Here is a 19,415-nt window from a genome sequence, read left to right on the forward strand (position 1 = left end):
TGTTGGCTATTTCTTGCAAGAAATAAGTATTCAAAGGACATTCTGCCTCTTCTCTTATTAAAATAGAAAATTGTTTTAACTTTCACTTATGTCTAAAACAGAGCAGGTAATTTGGGGAAATGATATATGCCCTGATATATGCAGATGTTATATGCAGATGATACACACATGATCTAATCTGTGAACTGAATGCCCTAAACATGCCTTAGTCCTTTGATCTACAGTAACTGTCAGACTTTGTCTCGTGTTTTGTGTGTGTTTTGCTCCATGTGATCAAGTTTCACCCTCGTGTTGATTGTTAATTTGATTCCAGGTGTTTCTCCTTAGTCCCTCATTATCGTCTCGGTTACGTATGGTAACCCTCGCTCCCAGAAGGAGGGAACGGAGACGCCACGTCGGTGACCGACGCAAAATGGGATATCGCTTTAATAGACTACTTCGAGTGTAAACTAAACAAGCCAATGCACATTGGCATGCAATTATTGCATCCAGCTGCCGCTGATCACTGCATGAGTATAAGAAGGCAGCAGGTGCAATGCATACCAGGTTTTCGCTGAGGAGCCGAGCCGGAGACCCGGCAGCTCATTATCCTGTGTTTAAAAGCCCCAGTCCTTTCAGTTAATGTTCGTCGGTTCTACTTGTTGATGTTTTCCACTACGCGTCTTCCTGATTCCCTTGATTCCATTAAAGTCTCCTGTGATGATGTACTCCTGTCCTCCTCGCTCTGTGCTCCCTCACAGTAGCCCGTGACAGAAGAACTGACCAAAACAAAAAGTGAGCGGCGTCTTTTCCTCGTGTTTGTTTTTACGCCTTTTTGAGTAGTTTTTGTTTTCCCTGGTTTCCCACCCCCACCGCTATGGAAGTTGTCGCTCAGTTTGCCGCCCTAGCTCACCTGGATCTCCCTTTTGTTGAGTATTCCTGGGAGTTCTGTAGGCTCGCCAAGGCTACGGCCCTAGTTAACTCCACCCTCAACTTCTGGCTCGGGGCCAACTACCATCACCCAGTGGATCTCTCCGACACTATGGGATTAAGCTGGAGGGAAGGAATCCTCCGGTGTCTGGAGAGCACCTGGCCCCGAGCCAGAACCAACCTGCCATTCCCAAGTCAGCCAGCTGTTTCCAAATCAAGTAGTAGTAGTAGTAGCCCTTTATTGTCACTAGTCACAAGTACCAGCTAAATTAGCCATCAACCTGTCCATACATACAAAACATACTTACAAGGGGGTAGACAGGACAGGAAGACAGGGAATTGAGGAAGAAATACAGCGTAAAATTAGGGAAGTGAGGAGAAAAAAACCAACACCCATACTGTGCTCCTTTTGGGTGGTCGAGGTAATCTAGTGCAGGCAGCAGCCGTGTGTGTGTATATATGTTAGAGTGTGTGTGATTTTATAGGCCTGGAGAGTTTCGATTCAATCTAGGTGCCTCAGTCCGCAGATTGTGATAGCGTCAGAGCAAGTTGCCATGGAGACAGCCTTGTTCAGGTCCCAGACAAAGTCAATGTGACGAGTGGGGCGGGGCCGAGGGACGTGGGAGCGAGGCCAGTGGAGTGATTGGAGATGAGCTACACCTGTTCGACCCGCCGGTCTCGAGGCCCACGGAGGAGATGGAAGGATATAAAACTGGAGCGACGACAGTGAAGGATGAGAGAGGACCAGGCCTGGGCTTTTAGTTGTGTTTTGGTTTTTAATTGAGTGCACCAGTCGTCGCTCCAGTTTTATATCCTTCCATCTCCTCCGTGGGCCTCAAACCCGGCGGATCGAACAGGTGTAGCTCATCTCCAATTACTCCACCGGCCTCGCTCCCACGTCCCTCGGCCCCGCCCCACTCGTCACAGTCAACATCAGCAGGTGTCTGTGGAAGACGGCGGGGAGGAACGCGAGAACATCTCACTGCAGAGCTCTTCCAGGGTTGTTGCTGTTCCAGCAGCGGCCTTGGCCGAGACCAGTGCTGGTAGAGGGAAGCCAAAAGAAGATAAGATAGCGATTGTTTGGTCTTGGGGCGAGTAGCCGCATTCCAATTTCACGGCTACTCTCTTTGTCCATTTCTGGTCTCCGACCGATCCAATTGCTTTTTCCAAAGCCGCAGCTTCTCCATGATGTTATCCGTGTTGTGTTTCATCTCCATGTTGTTATCCATATTGCGTTTCATAGTCTCAGTCTCCATGCTGACCGCTCTGCCCACTGCTTTGATCATGACGGGCAGCCTTGTAAGCCTTTGACAGCTGTCACCGTTTTCTGAATTCTTCGATAAACCAGGGCAATGCCTAATCCAATCAGCAAAAGACCTGTTATCATGGTTCCGAATAGGTTGATATAAAGTCCTCCATGTAAAGAGCAACCAGACATACGACTCGCCATCTCTCCCACGCGTCCATCGTGTAGTCAGCTGCGAACGTTCCAGCAGGGCAGTCAGGTTCCCCCAAACCCAAGCTTCTCATCGAGAAGATAGTGTCAATTGCTTTGAGAGACCAGTTATCAAATCCATGATTTTTTAGTAGGAGATCTGTGCAGAGAGAGTCTTTCAGAGTATACGAGACAAGAGGAGCAAAGCAAGGAAGGTAAGGGAGAGGAGAAGGAGAGAAAATGCGACCGCCTTCCGTTGAGAGCCAGAGAGAAGGCTGCCGGCTGCTCCAATGTCAAGCCCGCTCGCTCCAGTTTCAGCTCCAGCCCCAAAGCTCACTCCAGTACCAGCTCCTCGAAATTGCCTTGCTGTGCCTCATCCTCCAGAGTGCATTCCAATGCCAGCACCTCGTGAACACCTCCCTGACCCCCACTTAAGCGGAGGGAGGGCTCCTGATCGACAGTTAAGCCCAGGGAGGACTCCTGATTCTCCTTTTAGCCCAGGGAGGGCTCCTGATGACCCATTTAACCCTTGGGAGAGCTCCTGATCCCCATTTAGCCTAGGGAGGACTTCTGACCCCCAGTTAAGCCCCCTAAGTCCCCCCCAATTATTATTATTTAGTATTATTTTAGGCGGTAGTAAGGCTCCAGCCATAGAGACTGGGGTGGGGGCTGGGGCCGCGGCCTGGGAGGTGGATCCACTATGGCCTCCCCAGACTCCTGATCAGCCATGGCTCCCTGAGCTGCCATGTCTGTCCTGAGGGACCTCCAGAGCGCCCACCCCCCACTCCCCATTGGATGTTGTGTAGCACGAGGACACGCTTTTTCCGGGAGGGAAATGTAAGACTTTGTTTCATGGTTTGTATGTATTTTGCTCCATGTGACCTAGTTTCTCCCTCATGTTGATTGTTAATTTGATTCCAGATGTGTCTCCTAAGTCCCTCATTATCCTGTGTTTAAAAGCCCCAGTCCTTTCAGTTAATGTTTGTCGGTTCTACTTGTTGATGTTTTCAACTACGAGTCCTCCTGATTCCCTTGATTCCATTAAAGTCTCCTGTGATGTACTCCTGGCCTCCTCGTTCCTCTCTACGTGTTTGTAACACTGTGAATGAGATTTAGCTTCTAAAGCCAATGCAACATAAGTAAACCATCTACACTACCACTCAAAAGTTTGGAGTCAGTAAGATTTTTTTTTTTTTAAAGAAAATTACTTTTTTTCAGTAAGGAAACAATAAATAACATAACATTAAAAAATGTATAATGTTACAAAAGATTTTGTTTAACATATATGTTGTTCTTTCTGTTCATCGAAGAATCCTTAAAAAAATTATTATTATTAAATGATAAATGTTTCTTTAACACCATTTTTTTCCTGCTTTAATCATAGATTTCTGATAAGTTATATGAATACCTACGTGGACTGATGAGGTCCATCCTCCTGCAGTCATCCTGCTCGATAGTGATGGGACAGTAATACACGGCTCCTGTTTCATTAATGTTGAATTTGCTGAGTTGGGGCTCGGCTTTTTCTTGGGGCGCTCCGACTAAGAGGCTACAGAAGAACAGCAAACACTCAATGAAAAACTCAAATCGATAAAATAATAAATTTTCAATATACAATTAATCTATTTAATAAATGTATATTATATTGTGAACAATTCACCAGTGCACATGTTTCATTTAAACTAAAATTGAGCAGGACTTCTCCAATCACTTAATCTGTTTATTCCACCTCTAGAAACTTCTGTCTGCATCACTTTTAACCAAAATATGGGCCTTGACAAAAAATTATGTGGTCAGCATGGTCTCACAATTGTGTGTGTAATTGTGTAACAATTTCCTAATTTTATCTGGTTGTAGAATAAATAAATTGTGAGTGATGAAAACAAAGAAACTGCACGAGTTCAAAATCTCAAGTGATTCTTAAGAAAGAGTAGACTGTACAACCACTGGTCTTAAAAGTCTTACATTTGAATAAACAAAGGTGACAATGTTTCATTAAGTTCCTGATTCGGATCTCACTGAGGAAATAATTGATAAAATATAGTACTTAAAGCACTATGCATAAAAATTGAACATAGAGAGTAAATTCGTAAATGTATGGTTTTATTAAATAAGCCCAGACCTGAAACGAAAGGTGCAGAAAAGATGGTTTATCCTTTTATTTCCTATCCTTCCCACATATTATTAAACATTAGAATAAGTTAAGGGTAAAGCAATTAAATAAAGTGGCAGAAATGTCCTGTAACCAAACTCCTGACACATTGGCAATGATCTAATAACATACTAACTAGAACTGTACCTGTTTTGGTCCCATTAATGTACAGAAAAAAGCAAATAGCACATTTATATGCAACTGAAGGTAAGATTTATTAACAGTGTTTGCCTAAGGCTCTTTCTCATGACTAAGGGCTTCAGAGTTATGTGCTGCTTTGGCCTTCACAGGCAGATGGCGTCACAGAAGGGAGATTTTTATGCGGTTGCTAGGTAGCAAGTAAGTGGCAAGTTTACTTATTAAACAGTGAAAACATGTACTTGTGCTAGAACAGAAAAATCTTGCTGATTGCTCTGATAGACAAAAGAAAGATGAACTGAAAAAGTTACAGAAACTTATCTCAGGATGCTTTTTGAATTAAAATTAGTCTAGCAGCTAGGTCACCGATGACATGTTTTTGAAAATTCAGTATTAAACTTCAATTATAAATAAAAATAATTATACAATTAAAATTAATACAGTATGTGATATTTACTGTACTTAAGTACGAAAGGTACTTTTAAAATATTAAATGTACTTAATTATTGAAAGTAAAGGTACAAGTAAATGCAAAATGGAAAGGCAGCACACACACACACACACACACACACACACACATATATATATATATATATATATATATATATATAAATGTTCATACACAGCTTGAGTAGCAAGATTGTGTTCAGTTTTAACTATTTCTTCCATTTTGTATTTTTGGGTAAGAATAAGAAGCACTTGTTCCAGAACTTCGTGTCTTTCATTCTAACATGAGAAAACATTTCTGAAATCGGCATCTGAAATAGCATGTATTTACACAGTTTATGTATCTCAGAAGGGACATGGATTCATTTAAACTGCGGATACAGTTGTATAAAAAGGCCTAATGTTTTGTTTTTAACAGGGTTCGAAATGACTTGGGACTCTTGGGGGGTCCCCTAAATTTTATTAATTAGCAAACAAATGTATGATCAAAAAAGAGAGAGGTAATCGAAGCCCTCGCCCCGCTGCAAATATCTAGATACTTACATCCCCGACCCACCCATATAGACATAGAGTAAAATGAAATTCTGAAAAACTATCTATCACGTCTTCTTGCTTTACTACTCCTTCCAATACTTCCCGAAAACAATTTCACCTGATGATTTGAGTTGCTCTTCTTGTAAAGTTCTAGGATGATTGGGGTAATTTTGTAGGGCAGGCCTAGTGCTTCTGCATAGAAAATAATAAAGTATAAGCATATATAAATGCAATAGAACAAAAATACATGTGAAATAAAGCAGTGCTTTTGGTTTTTCAGGTAAATTAACTGTATTTAGTTACAGAAATCTAATAATCAAATGTAAAAAATAACACTGCATTCAATACATTAAATATGATTCATATAATTAATACAGTTCATCATTAGCAACAAAAGTGTATTTTCTCTTTCTCTTTCGTTGTTTGATTAACTTTGGTGACACAAACAGCTGCAGGTATATTGTGTTGCTGTCCCTTTAAGATGAATGCATGTATCTAATACCGGTAATTACACGCATCCGTTTTCTTTCTCTGACTGCGTTTACGGGGAAACTCGTTGAGACAGGCACTTTGACTTCTTTTTTCGGACACATCGTTCTTTTTTTTCCCCGCAGTAACGTATATGTATTTACCGTAAATACGATTGTGCGCCATACTGACTGTCATTTATGCGCATATCCAGGTTCATTCACTTCCGGATGTTCGTAAGGTATGGTGAATATGAGATATTACTTTTGTTTTCTTAAAAATTTGCGTTTAAAATTGCTTTTAATTGTAATAATGCTTTGGTCATAATCATAGAGAGTGCCATTGCAAATGTGTGCGATTTCAAACACTTATGACATGTTTTATGATAGAGTATTCGAATGCTGGTCTTTCAAAGTCTTAATTCGCCTAAAATGAACCATTAAAGATGTATTAAAATAGAGCAGAAATACTTTATTAATGTAAGTAATGCCATTGATGGTTGCATGCATTGCAAAAAAAATCTTTTTCATTAACATTATCAAAGATTAATAGATACTGTAACGCATGTATTGTCCATTGTTAGTTCATGTTAATTAATACATTAACTAGTGTTTACCAATGACACCTTATTGTAAAGTGTTACCTCTTAAATTGACCTTCATATATCTTAATATGACTTTTTGGGGACATTGTCAGTGAGAAGGAATTCAGAGAAGAGACTCACTTCATGTGACTAGAGTACTGTAATTATCTGTTTTTCTTTCTCTGACAGACTGTATAGCCCTCAACTGTACAATTTTCAAATTGACAAAAACTTCAAACTTTCAGGCCATGCTTTCTCAAGCCAACCTAAATTTTGACTTGACAAAATGTATTAATTTAGTTGATGTTAATGCTGGTAAATTAAATCTCTTAGGTAGTTTACAGACAAAGCAAATAACACTTTTTCTAACACCATGCTATAATATATTTAAAAATACATTTAAAATATTATCCTTGTATGGCTATTCTGCCTTTCTTCAAAATGATTTAATATTGCTTTAGTATTGTTTGTTCTTTTATGTAAATTAGGTGTGGTGAACTGGAGTGCATTGTCTGAACAATACAACCTGAGTTCCGGGCGTCATGTTCTCTGACCCAGTGCCTCCGGTGCAGTGAGATATTTAAAGACTGTCCACCTGGCTGTGTGAGGAATCGCAGGAGTCCTGTGTGGGTTTTATCCATTCAAAGAATTTGAGGGCTACTTCTTGACTTATTGTTTTATCAGTGATGGAGGTGAATTTCAGATATTTTTTTCTTGTGTCATGTCTATAGTCTTAATCTATATTTGTATATACAATTATATTTTATGTTTTGTTTTTTGAAATAAATAAAAAAAGATCTCTGTCATCAGCTTGTTTTTTTTGGAGGCACCTTGCATAAAATGGGATGCAGACACTGAAAATATACTGTATGTAGTCAACTGAACTTAAAACTACTTTAATGGCTTAAATGTTTCACATGCAGAATTGCCAAAGCAAAAGAAAAATGTCCAAATTTCTAGTTAAAAAATAGATAAACAAGAACCATAGCAAAGGAAAGATTAAAATAAGAAAGGCAGCGGCTATTTACACTTAGAGCAAATGGCTATAGATTCTATTTACACTATGTTAAAATAGCAGGATTTTCTGCTATGTATATTACTTATTGCAAATAGTGGCAATTATTTGCACCTCAGTATTGTAGTACATTATAAACAGTATGCAATAATGACTGAGTGTAAATTATAATTTTAATTCAAATTATTAAATGGATGCCAGCATATTAGGACAATAAAGCCTTCCCTCAAAACTGTTTGAATATTTCCTTCGTTTTTATTTAAAATAAATGCTTTTCTGATGTGATATGAAATTTGAAAAGGTAGGGAAAAAAAAGCAGATTCGGACCGGATCGATTGCATCATATTGTGAACAACACACGTTTTACCATCTGCACTATTAGAGCCGACGACTGTACTTTATCTGTTGTAATTTTGACTAGTTCAATAAGAAATATAAGGTGCCATTGAAGTGTAATATTAAAATATACAGAGTGAATTAAAGTGCAACAGAATGTTAATAAATTGTAAGTAAGATACTACACAGATATTACAGAATACACTTTAATTCCGTATAATTTTACCTCAAATGAAACATGCGCATCGTTTTAATGCACGCACGACGCGAAAACAACTAACGTCATCACGCAATGCAAATTACAAGCGCATGCGCGGTAAACACATACGTGACGTACATACACGACGTACGTACGTGACGTCGCCGCGCTACAGTCTGCACGAAGGGTGTCTCTGCAGATACCATAGAGAGTAAAAGAAACACTAGGCGGGAGGCATCGAAAAGCGCTTTTTTTGCATCCCTGGTATCTACAATTTCCCCCAACAACAGCCATGTTATCACATAAGCACAATTTACCCTTGAAAAAAGTTGGTGATCTTTCCTTTTCCTCTTTTTCTCTCCATGTGCAGGATGCTAAATTAAGAAAAATAATATTAGCTTCCTATATTGCTTACCAAGCTCTCATGTGCAGTCATGCTCAAATCACATTCACTTTAATCAACTCACAGACTTGAATTAAGTCCTGGTTATCTTTCGTAATCACTGACTGGACAAGTAAAGTTAGGTTGTTAAGCAAGCTTTGAAGCTGCTAGGTCTGCTGTTAGCTGGCAGATCATTTGGCTTCATACACATAAGTTACAGCTAGCAAGAAACGTTGACAAACGTACTCTTCTACATTACACTGGGTATCTCTAGTTAATGCAACTTTTCATATAGGATCTCGAACTCCTAATATTTTACTATAAGCAATTATGAAGATATAAACACAATCGAAGCACTTACAGGATTTTCATTCAGGATTTCACTCTTTATGATGTCTCTTTTTGCCGTGTTCATCTAGTACGTGTCTGCGGGAGCACCACAACAATCTGTGATGCTGTACAGGAACTCAATCGGCTAATAGCTGCACTGATTGCTGCCTTGCGCTAGGAAATCAATTAATTACCGTTATAAATATAAAACGTCCCTAAAACCTATAATTTTCACAATCATTTTTAATGTTAAAATATATTTGTCGGGGACCCCCCAAAATCCAAAAATGAATTCTTATGGGGGTCCCTAATGACTTAGGACCCCCCCAGACCTCCCTCATTTCGAACCCTGATTTTTAACATAAAATGTTGAATACTGACATCTGAAATAATTTATTGATAGTCGAAATGTGAAATTAAAAGTAGGTGACAGCAAGTGACTGTCAATGAGTTAGTCATTGAGATTCAACCGATTCATTCAAACGGCTGATTCATTCAGAAACAAAACATTTGACTGTGTTAATGAGTGAATCATGGAATCATTTATTCAACTGATTCATTTCAAAAAGCTGATTCATTCAATAAGTAAACACCGTCTATTGCTCAGAGATGCAAAACAGTGAAGTGAACTTTGTTTGGAACTATTTTCGTTGGCAAAATTGAGCAAAAACAAGCAATATAATGTCTAAAAAAAGTCACTTACTGCTTTATTTAACTTGTATAACATGATTATTAAATGTGTTCATGCATCTGCAGAAAAACAGTACTCTTTGTGTGATATAGATTGTTAACTAGGCCAATATTAAAATTGTATAAATATAAAAAGCATACAGAAGCATTTTTGCCTTCTACAATTTATAATGCCTGGAAAATTGAGTTTTAATAAATGAATGTGCTATGGTGCCTACTTGATAACGTCAGGTTGCATATCATTACAACAACACTTACCATATTATCGCAGATGATGCTGTATATCGCACACCCCTGACTGGACTTGGGTGGGAAATGAAATCATCTGCGATTGTGTGCGGAGCGCACTTGTTTGCACATGAGCAAAGGTGTTTTTATGAGTCTAACTTGCAAATGCCAGAACACTGATTTGTCAAACCTGCAGTCTGTGGTGTTCTAAATATTTTGTACTAAGTAATTAATATACTTATGGGAAATGTATCAGAGTAAAAGTATACATTTTAATTAGGAATTGTAGTGGAGTAAAAGTAAAAGTTGGCTGAAATATGAAAACTCAAGTAAAGTACAGATACTCCCAAAAAATACTTAAGTACTGTAACAAAGTATTTTTACTTCGTTACAGTACACCACTGACAATAACTATATTAGCATCCACACCAACTGATGAAAACATTCTGCTATTTATGTTGTATGCTTTGTTTGAGTTCTTTAAAGTCTGAACACTTCTGATTGGCTCTCATTGTTTTTCTTTTTTTAGCATTCATCAACAACAACAACAACAACAACAAAAAAGAACGTTCTGAAAATGATTGGAAAAACATTGTTCCTCTATGTCTTTACATTTAGATTTATTCATTTAGCAGACTTTTATCCAAAGCAACTTACAAATGAGGACAACAAGAGCAACAAAAGGGCAATAATATGTAATTTTAGTGACAAGTTTCGGTTAGCCTAACACACTACACATAGCAAGGTTTTTTTTATAATAAATAAAAAGAAAACAAGAAGCTAGAATAGAAAAAGAATAGAGGATACTAGTGTAAGAGGCTTTTTTTTTAAAGAAAACGAAGTAAAAATAGAAATAGAATAGTGAGTGCAAGTGTTAGAGGGTGGTTTCTATAGAATAGAAAGTGGTAAAGAGATGCAGAGCCAGTTGTGATTTTGTAGGAAAAACATTAATGCCTTGAATCTTATGCGAGCAGCTAGGTCAAACTGATGAACAGAGGACGGGGCAGTTTTAGCAATGTGGTCGAGAAATTCAGCTGATCATCATAACTCCAAGGTTTCTGGCTGTCTATGAAGAAGTTATGGCCTAGTTGGATGGTGAAAATTTGATGAAACAATGGGTTTGCTGAAACCACAAGCAGTTATGTCTTGGTCAGGTTGTGTTGAAGGTGATGGCCCTTCATCCAGCCAGAAATGTCTGTTAGACAAGCTTAGATGCGAGCAGGTATCGTCGGATCATCAGGATGGAATGACAGGTAAAGTTGAGTGTCATCAGTATAGCAGTGATATGAAAAGCCATGTTTCTTAATGATGCCATGTAGACAGAGAAGAGAATTGGTTCAAGAACTGAGCCCTGTAGAATTCCAGTAGCTATAGATAAATCCCAATAAATGCCTTTATTGTCAGTTGTGGTGTGGTCTTTACCATTCTCACAGAATTAAAATGATTATTTAATATTTAAAAACCTATTAAAAAATGTATATTAAAACATGATTTTATTTATTTTTTCTTAATGTGTAAAGCTTATCAATAAGAAATATTATATATTTTTTTCAATATTAACTTTCAGTGTTGCTAACCACAACATATTAGCCCTTGGAGTGAAGAAATTCAGCTTCTGCTCTGATTGGGTGTTAATGACGTCATAAGAGAAGGGAGCTATTTCTGAGCCTTGGGGACACTCTCTCTATCACCAGGTGTTAGCGCAGTGATCCTAGCGAGAACAGTTTGGACTTGTAGATTTGTTACACTCGAGCACATGCTTCACTGATAGCAGAGGATAAAGCTTTTCTTAGACAAACTGAGGCACAATATCTACTGTTTGAGATTGTTCTTTAATAAAACTTTTGTTAGGAAAGCAGTAGAAGTTCCAGGTGATCTTCTAGTGCAGTGGTTCTCAACCTTTTTACAGCAGTGTACCCCCTGGGGCATTTAATGTTCTTATGTGTTTTTTTTTGTTTTGAGTTTGTGAGAGTAGCTTATATTAGGGTATCTTCAGAAAAAAAAATGGTAACATTGTTAATAAACACTTGTTGTTTGCCTTCAGCGCTTTGGTTTTCATTGCCTGCATTGGTATTAGATCGAAGTCAAGCCCTGACAGTTCCCCATACCCCAATGTAACACTAGTGACACCAAACAATGTGGTATATTAGCAGGTTTCCTGAACACTCCCAGTATATCTAGTTCATTAACTGAAACTCTTCAAAAGCCTTCTGTATCAACAAAAAAAAGAGCTTCTGGGTGTCACAGAAGCATAAAAGCACATATTGCACACCTCATACATGATGTTATTTTACATTTTGCCTGTTCTCAGTTACCAAGAAATAGGAAAGAACAAACATGCTGTCCTCCAGGATTCCTACTTTTACTGACAATAAAGCACTCGACAAAACATGTCATTCTAAATCTGCATGATTTTAGTTTTTTGGGGTTTCAAAAAATTGACCTTATTGACTTTAATTTTATGGACAAAAGAAGATACATTTTGCAGAATATCTTCTTTCATGTTCCCCAGAACAAAGAAAGTCATGAGGCTGTATGAATGATGACAGAATGCTAATTTTGGTTGAGCTATCCTTTTAAAGGAATTGTGCAATGTAACATCAGTGGAAACTCTTGCCATCAACCACAGCAATTTGTGGAAAAATGAAACATAAAACATGACCTCAGTTTGTCCCAGTAATGCTGTGAGGAATTAGGGCATGTCATGCTATGCTAATCTAAAAGCAGGCGTGTTTAGTGAACAGTTACACTGACATTAAGAACAGCCAACACGGTGACGAGCTTTAGCTTCACAATATACTGTAGTGTGATTAACAGGCCCAATGCAAAGCTGTTTGCTTTGTAGGGCAATGTTAGGTGGTTTATTTTTAGTAACACAAGTTGAAGTATCAGTATGTTGGAGTATTGTCAAAGATATTGATGTTTCAACACATACTGATACTCCATCTCTGCATGTGCTGTGAGTTTAATGTGAATTTAGGAATGCTACATTTTAGTCCTGTGACAAGGTAACCACTTTTTGACTCATATTGATCCTCACCAAACTATTTAGATTAGATTCCCAGACATATTGTATGAGACTGAACACCCAAACCACCTACATGGCTCCAGATCACTGTTTCCCCCACAGATACTCTCTCTTTACCCTGTACAGAATGGAGATGTGCTCTTTACACCATTACGGAGATATGACTGAGCTGATAGCAGGTCATTCACACAACATATGTCTACATCAATATTTATCAAATAGTTTATTTTTATTGTTCAATATTTCTATGATATAATTAACACTGTAATGCATTTTGATTTTTTTTTAATAATTATGTATTTTCAGTATTTTAGATTTTTGCATATTCGCTTTTACAGTACATTTCACTCATTGAACAAATATATTACATAATATAATAATATAAAATATCTATAATAATATATTTAATATTATTATATATATTACAATATATAATATATTATTATATATAGCCTGAAAGACATCAACAGTCCTAATGGATAAAAATAATTTGACTGGAACAACAATACTTCAGACAAGACTAAATAGCACAATCACACCAGGGCTTCTTCTCCACTCCTCTCTGATGTCGATTCTTTTCTATAAATAGATTGTTCAGTGGATTAGATTATTGGTGATTGGATTATTCAGTGAAGTTCCCTGCTGACCACATTATCATTTCAGTACAAATACTGTAAACAGGCTAATACAACCTCTCAGATGGCACATTAAATTTGACAATACAACAAGGAACAAAGTCTTTAATCTATTTAGCGCTTTGTAAATGGCATAATTACAACTCTGAGCAGGAGAGTCACAAGCTGATTATGAAACATCTATTAACATTACTGCCATTCAACTATTCAGAAATTTAGAAAAAGTTTAAATAGTATCACTAAGCAAAAGTGCAGGTTCTCCATAGGCAGAGAAATATAATTGGTCTCAAAATATCAGATATTTCCAACATTTTCATAATAGAAGGTTACATTTTTTCCCACAGTCTCTACCCTGAGACCAAAGATTTCCAAAAGTAGCTAAACTGTTCTATCAAACTCATTATAATGCTCTCTCTCTCTCTCTCTCTCTCTCTCTCTCTCTCTCTCTCTCTATATATATATATATATATATATATACAAATTGGGCCACCACCTTTTCCAGCATTCCCTCCCAATTTTTTCCTTGAAAGTTAGAAGAACCTAAAAAAACACCCAAAGCTTTAAAACCTTCCCTCCCCCATTTTAACCCTCCCGGTAAATCTGGAAGCCTTTGATTTAGCCACTGACCTATTGCATATCCTTCGCACTTACTCAAATTAACCTTTGCAGTAGATGCCTTTCCATATACCTCTAGACTCTTTGTAAGATTGGTGACATCTTCTTGTCCATTTATAAAAACAGTAACATCGTCTGCATAAGCAGATAATACAATTTTATTACAATTAAAATCATTTGGTATTAAAAAAACCTTTAAGATCTCTTCTTATTCGTCTTAATATTGGTTCGATTGCAATGCTATATAATTGGCCAGAGAGTGGACATCCTTGCCTAATTCCCCTTTTTACAGGGACTGACGCACTCAACCCACCTCCCACTTTCACTAGAACAGAAACATCTCGATATATCCAAAAGAACTCAAAGCACTAAAAAGATATCCATGTCGACCCTATCAAAGGCTTTTTCTTGGTCTATAGACAAAAACCCCATATTAATATTCTCTTTAAAACTCGGATCAACAACATCTCTTAAAAGAAAAAGATTATCCATAATAGACCGTTCAGGTACACAATACGTCTGATCACTATGAATAATTGTGTCCAAGTATCATTTCAGCCTATTCGCTAAACATTTTGACAAAATTTTATAATCAGTTCTTCAAAAATCCTAAATCCCCTTTTTTAGGTATAAATGACAGTACTGCTCTTCGGCAGCTACTTGGAAGACAGTCATTTTGAAAACACTCTTTTGCTACTTCATAAAATATTGACCCAAAACGTTCCAGAAATGGTGATAAAAGTCTGTAGTTATCCCGTCAATACCAGGCGAACGTCCCACTGAAAGTTGTTCAACTGCATCTGTGAGCTCTTGTAAAGTTATGTCACTGTCCAGATTTTCTCTCTGTGTAGGTTGCAATTTAGGAAGATCTTGGCAGATGTCGGCAACACTCTCCTCATCACATTGTTCAGCATTAAAAAGACCAGAATAAAAACCAACAGCAAGTTTTCTCATTTCATCTGGATTGTCCGTAATTGACCCATCTGGATATTTAGCATAGGATTATGCTTCACCACATTTCTCTCTAGTTTAAATAAATAGGCACTAGGAGCATCCATATCTTTAACAGAACAAAAACGTGACCTTATTAAACCATTTTTAACTTGCTCTTGTAAAAGATGTCTCAATTCTAACCTCTTCTTACTTAATTCATTACTTTTACTAATCCCTTCTTCATTATCCATCATCATCTTTTCCATTTCTTCTATTTCAGATTGCAATTTTTAAACAGTATCTCTAATTTTAAGTGATACTTGAGACTCATAACTTTGACAGAAAATTTTTATATGCACCTTCCCAACCTCCCACCAATGACATATAGTTTCATATTTATTTTTCTGTAACATCCAATTTTCCCAAAGATGAGTAAAACTCTCACAAAATAACCTATTATATAATATTTATTTATTAAAATGCCAAAAATGCTGTGATCTAAATGTTGTTTTTTTATTTATATCTATAGTTATCATATAATGGTCTGAAAAACCACTAGGAATAATGGCAGCATCCATCACTCTATTATTAAAAAACTTACTCATATAATCTAATCTAGCCCCTTTAACTTCATTATTACTTGCTTTAATCCATGTATACTGTTTTATCCCTTCATTCCTATTTGTCCAGACATCACTTAAATCATGTTCTTGAATCACTTTAGATAGCACTACACCTGATTGAAAATGAGGTTCTTTACTATTCCTATCAACATTAAAATTTTCAGTGCAATTCCAGTCTCCTGCCATAACTATGCAAACACTTTTATCATATTTTGAGATATAACTTTTTATCTTTAAAAATAACTCAATCCGCTCTGACCCAACATTTGGTGCATAGACATTAATAAATAAAAAATGTTATTCTTTCAACCTCTGCATGGACAAATAACACCCTTCCAGATACTACTTCTACAATTCTGAAAATTTCAACAGTTAAAGATTTTGAAAACAGAACAGCAACTCCAGCACTTGTACTAGACCCATGACTGAGTGCATATTTTCCCTCCCACCATAAACCCCAATCCATCTCATTAGACCTATCAGAATGAGTCTCCTGTAACATATTGATTTTGATAATTTTCAGAAATTCTGATAGTATAGCTCTTTTATTTTGATCTCTCACTCCATTTATATTAAAAGAGCATATTCTCATATGCCACAGGTTCATAAAAAGAGGAAGAGACAGCAAAAAGCAGAAAAATATAGGACAGAAAAAACACCCAGTGCATCAAATTCATTTTCCTAATTTTTAAAACGAACATTTACACTTTCTTAATTTTGTAAGCAGTTTCCTCAATCTAAATCTCTTTTTTTTCATTCAGTTCATCCATCCAAACTGTTGTGAATTCTGTCACTTTAAATATTAAGTTGGTTGCGTGTGTGATATTTTAAGTTGCCTTGTAAGCAAATAACGTAGTGCAGCGTTCTCAGCACATACGGACTCAGCGTAATTGGCTATTCACTAAGCTACTCCAGTTGAGCGATCATATCGCGTGCACGCATTCATGTGCAGTGTTTATGTGCAAGAGAAAGTTTGACAAAAGACTACCTCAAGTACACTATTATGTGTATATGGTCACTCTTGTGCAATAAACAGTTAAACTCTATCTGATGACTCCGACTCCCTGACCAGAGTTCTGCAGCGGTCAATAATATAATCCACCAGTTTCAGTGGGGCAATCCCCAAGATATGGTCCTTCGAGCCGGATCTATTGACTACTGCAGTGATGTCATTGGAAGAGCAATCAACCTCTCTCCCTCATGTTGAGACGTCAGACAGACCCTCACGGCATCGTCGCACACCTAAGCATCTGGAGGAGTATCTCCTTGATTACAGCCATCACCGACCTGCTCTTTCCTCCCCACCTACAGCAGAGGTGCCAGCGGAGCAGAGAGGAGCAGCAGCCGCAGTGGGCATAATTAATCAATCACGACCAGTCTCCAGTCAGGGTGAGCATCCAGCCACAAGCTCCACAGACTTATTAAGCATGAGTTCACTGAGGGAATTAATGAAGTCTATCTCCGAGAAGGAAAGAGCTGAAGCTGCTGATATGGCTGCACTTCAGAGCAAACTCAAGCAGTACGAAAAACGACAGCGTCGGCGTCAGGATCTGATGAAACATATCACATCATTCCTGAAGGAAGAAGGGGATGAAGAGGTGCAAAGTGTAAAGCCTGCCACACCACCGATGAGATCACCTCCAGAAAACTCACCTCATCCGACCCCTTCATCAAGTCATTCTTCCTATTCATCACAGTCACCTGACATTGAGTTACATACCAAAGGACAAGGACATGTGAGTGCCACACGAATAAATGTAAGCACACCTACTGCAGAGGCAGAGCACTTTAACTCTGGTTTCGTACCAATAAAGCCAGCCACTTCACTCCCCTTGTACTCACCAATTTCGTCTGGTACGTTACCTGCCGCCGTGCGCCAACATCAGTATGGCACAAGAGCAGATACTGTGCCACTACTGCTTAATACACAGTTTTGCCCATATGATGATGCTGGAACTGCCTTTCAGCCTCGGGTGCAGCCACAGTTAGTAGCTCCCACGCCAACCTACCAGCATCCCAGTGTGCCTTACATCTATACAACAGTGGCACCTTCTCCTCGACAACCTGTCGCGGCTCCATCTGCACCCAGTTTTTCAGTTCCTCACTATACTACAATGCCTCCAGTAGCATCAGTGCCTCAAACCCTGCACAGTGCTTCAGTTCCTGCCATGAACATTCCTGCTCTCGCAGACACTTCTCTAAAGCCATTGAGCCAGCCACTGAAGCGACCAGAATACTTGGTGCCTCACCGCCCTTTGCATGCTGTCCCCCAGCCAAAGATTCCTGATTTTGTGAATGACAATGAAAGGGAATTCGCTAACCTGAAGTTAGCTTTGGACAATCTTCTGGAACCTCATGCAGAGCTAGATGAAAAATACAAGTATCACATCTTGCTGGAACACCTTAAATTGCCTGAGGCACAAATGATTAGCCAGTCCTGCCGCCATCATCCCTACCCGTACTCTGCAGCTATGCAAGCTCTTCAGTTACAATATGGCCAACCCCATCAGCTGGCGCAGAGCGAAATAGCAGCAATCCTCACAGCACCAGAGGTAAAACCAAACGATGCACGCAGTTTTCAGAGTTTTGCTCTCCGTGTCCACCTCTTAGTGAGCATGCTGTTATCTTTGGAGGGACCTAGAGGGATGGAGTTGAACTGCTGCTCGCATGTGGATCGTTTGCTTAGTAAGCTGCCGAAGTACTTGCGAGATGGTTTCATAGAGTTTCTCCAGCTACAAGGGAAGCTCAACTCCCCCAGTATTAACCCGTACAACCTACAAGACTTCACAGGGTGGCTCGACATCAAAGCTCAGCAACAGAGATTGTCTAGTAGGTTAGTGCAACGCTATCAGTATGAAAGAGATCACAGTGGTTCAAAGGAGAAGAGTGCTGCTAAACAAAAAAGCCGAAGTACAGCCTTGTATCATGGTGCAGCACCCACTGAGGATAAAGCATTCCCCAGTCCTAAGGTGTCTTGGAAGAAGACCCCCCTCAAAGTCAACTGCCTTTTCTGTGGCAGTAAAGACCACTACATCACTCGATGCAGTAGTATTAGAGAACAGTCAGTGTCTGATCTTTGTAAGTGGATTTCAGAGGGGAAGCGCTGCTGGAAATGTGCCCGTTCCCATGCGCATGAGACCTGTAATCTGAAGAAACCCTGCAGTGACTGTGGTGGTATTCACCTTCAAGTGCTTCATGGCATTGCCCGAAGTCGTGCAACTGATACATCATCAGCTTCCTTGGAGAGCCGCATCTACCTCTTGCCATCCATTGCATCTGGCAGAGTCCTTCTGAAAGTGGTGCCTGTGCTGCTGCACCACAAATCAAAGACAATAGAGACTTATGCAATATTAGATGACGGAGCTCAGCGCACCATGATCCTACCTACTGCTGTCCAACAGCTCCAGCTTGAAGGTGAACCTGAGACTCTAGCACTTCGTACAGTCCGACCGGACACTACTCACCTCAATGGCTCAAAAGTCACCTTCGATATCTCTCCACGAGGTAAACCAGAGAAACGCTATCAAGTGTTTGGAGCATTCACAGCTTCTGGCATTGATCTGGTGGAACAGTCATACCCAGTTCAGACTCTTCAGAGACGGTATGCACATCTAAGAGGAGTTCCACTACAGCCATTTCACAAGGTACGTCCGCTGGTGCTCATAGGTTCAGACCAAGTTCATCTTATCACTGCTAAAGAGCCTATTCGTCAAGGCACCAAAGGGGGACCCGTGG

General features: G+C 38.8%; 1 protein-coding gene across 1 annotated transcript in view; it reads right to left on the reverse strand.

Annotated features, from left to right (window-relative positions):
* The window catches only part of LOC132121247 (integrin alpha-3-like), a 61,536-nt gene that overhangs the window by 28,049 nt on the left and 14,072 nt on the right, over positions 1-19,415 (reverse strand). The window contains exon 2 of the mRNA XM_059530464.1: positions 3,757-3,893. Coding sequence (XP_059386447.1) covers positions 3,757-3,893 — 137 coding nt within the window. The remainder of the gene's footprint in view (positions 1-3,756; positions 3,894-19,415) is intronic.

The sequence above is a fragment of the Carassius carassius genome, chromosome 39 (assembly GCF_963082965.1).
Source record: "Carassius carassius chromosome 39, fCarCar2.1, whole genome shotgun sequence".
Classification (NCBI taxonomy): domain Eukaryota; kingdom Metazoa; phylum Chordata; class Actinopteri; order Cypriniformes; family Cyprinidae; genus Carassius; species Carassius carassius.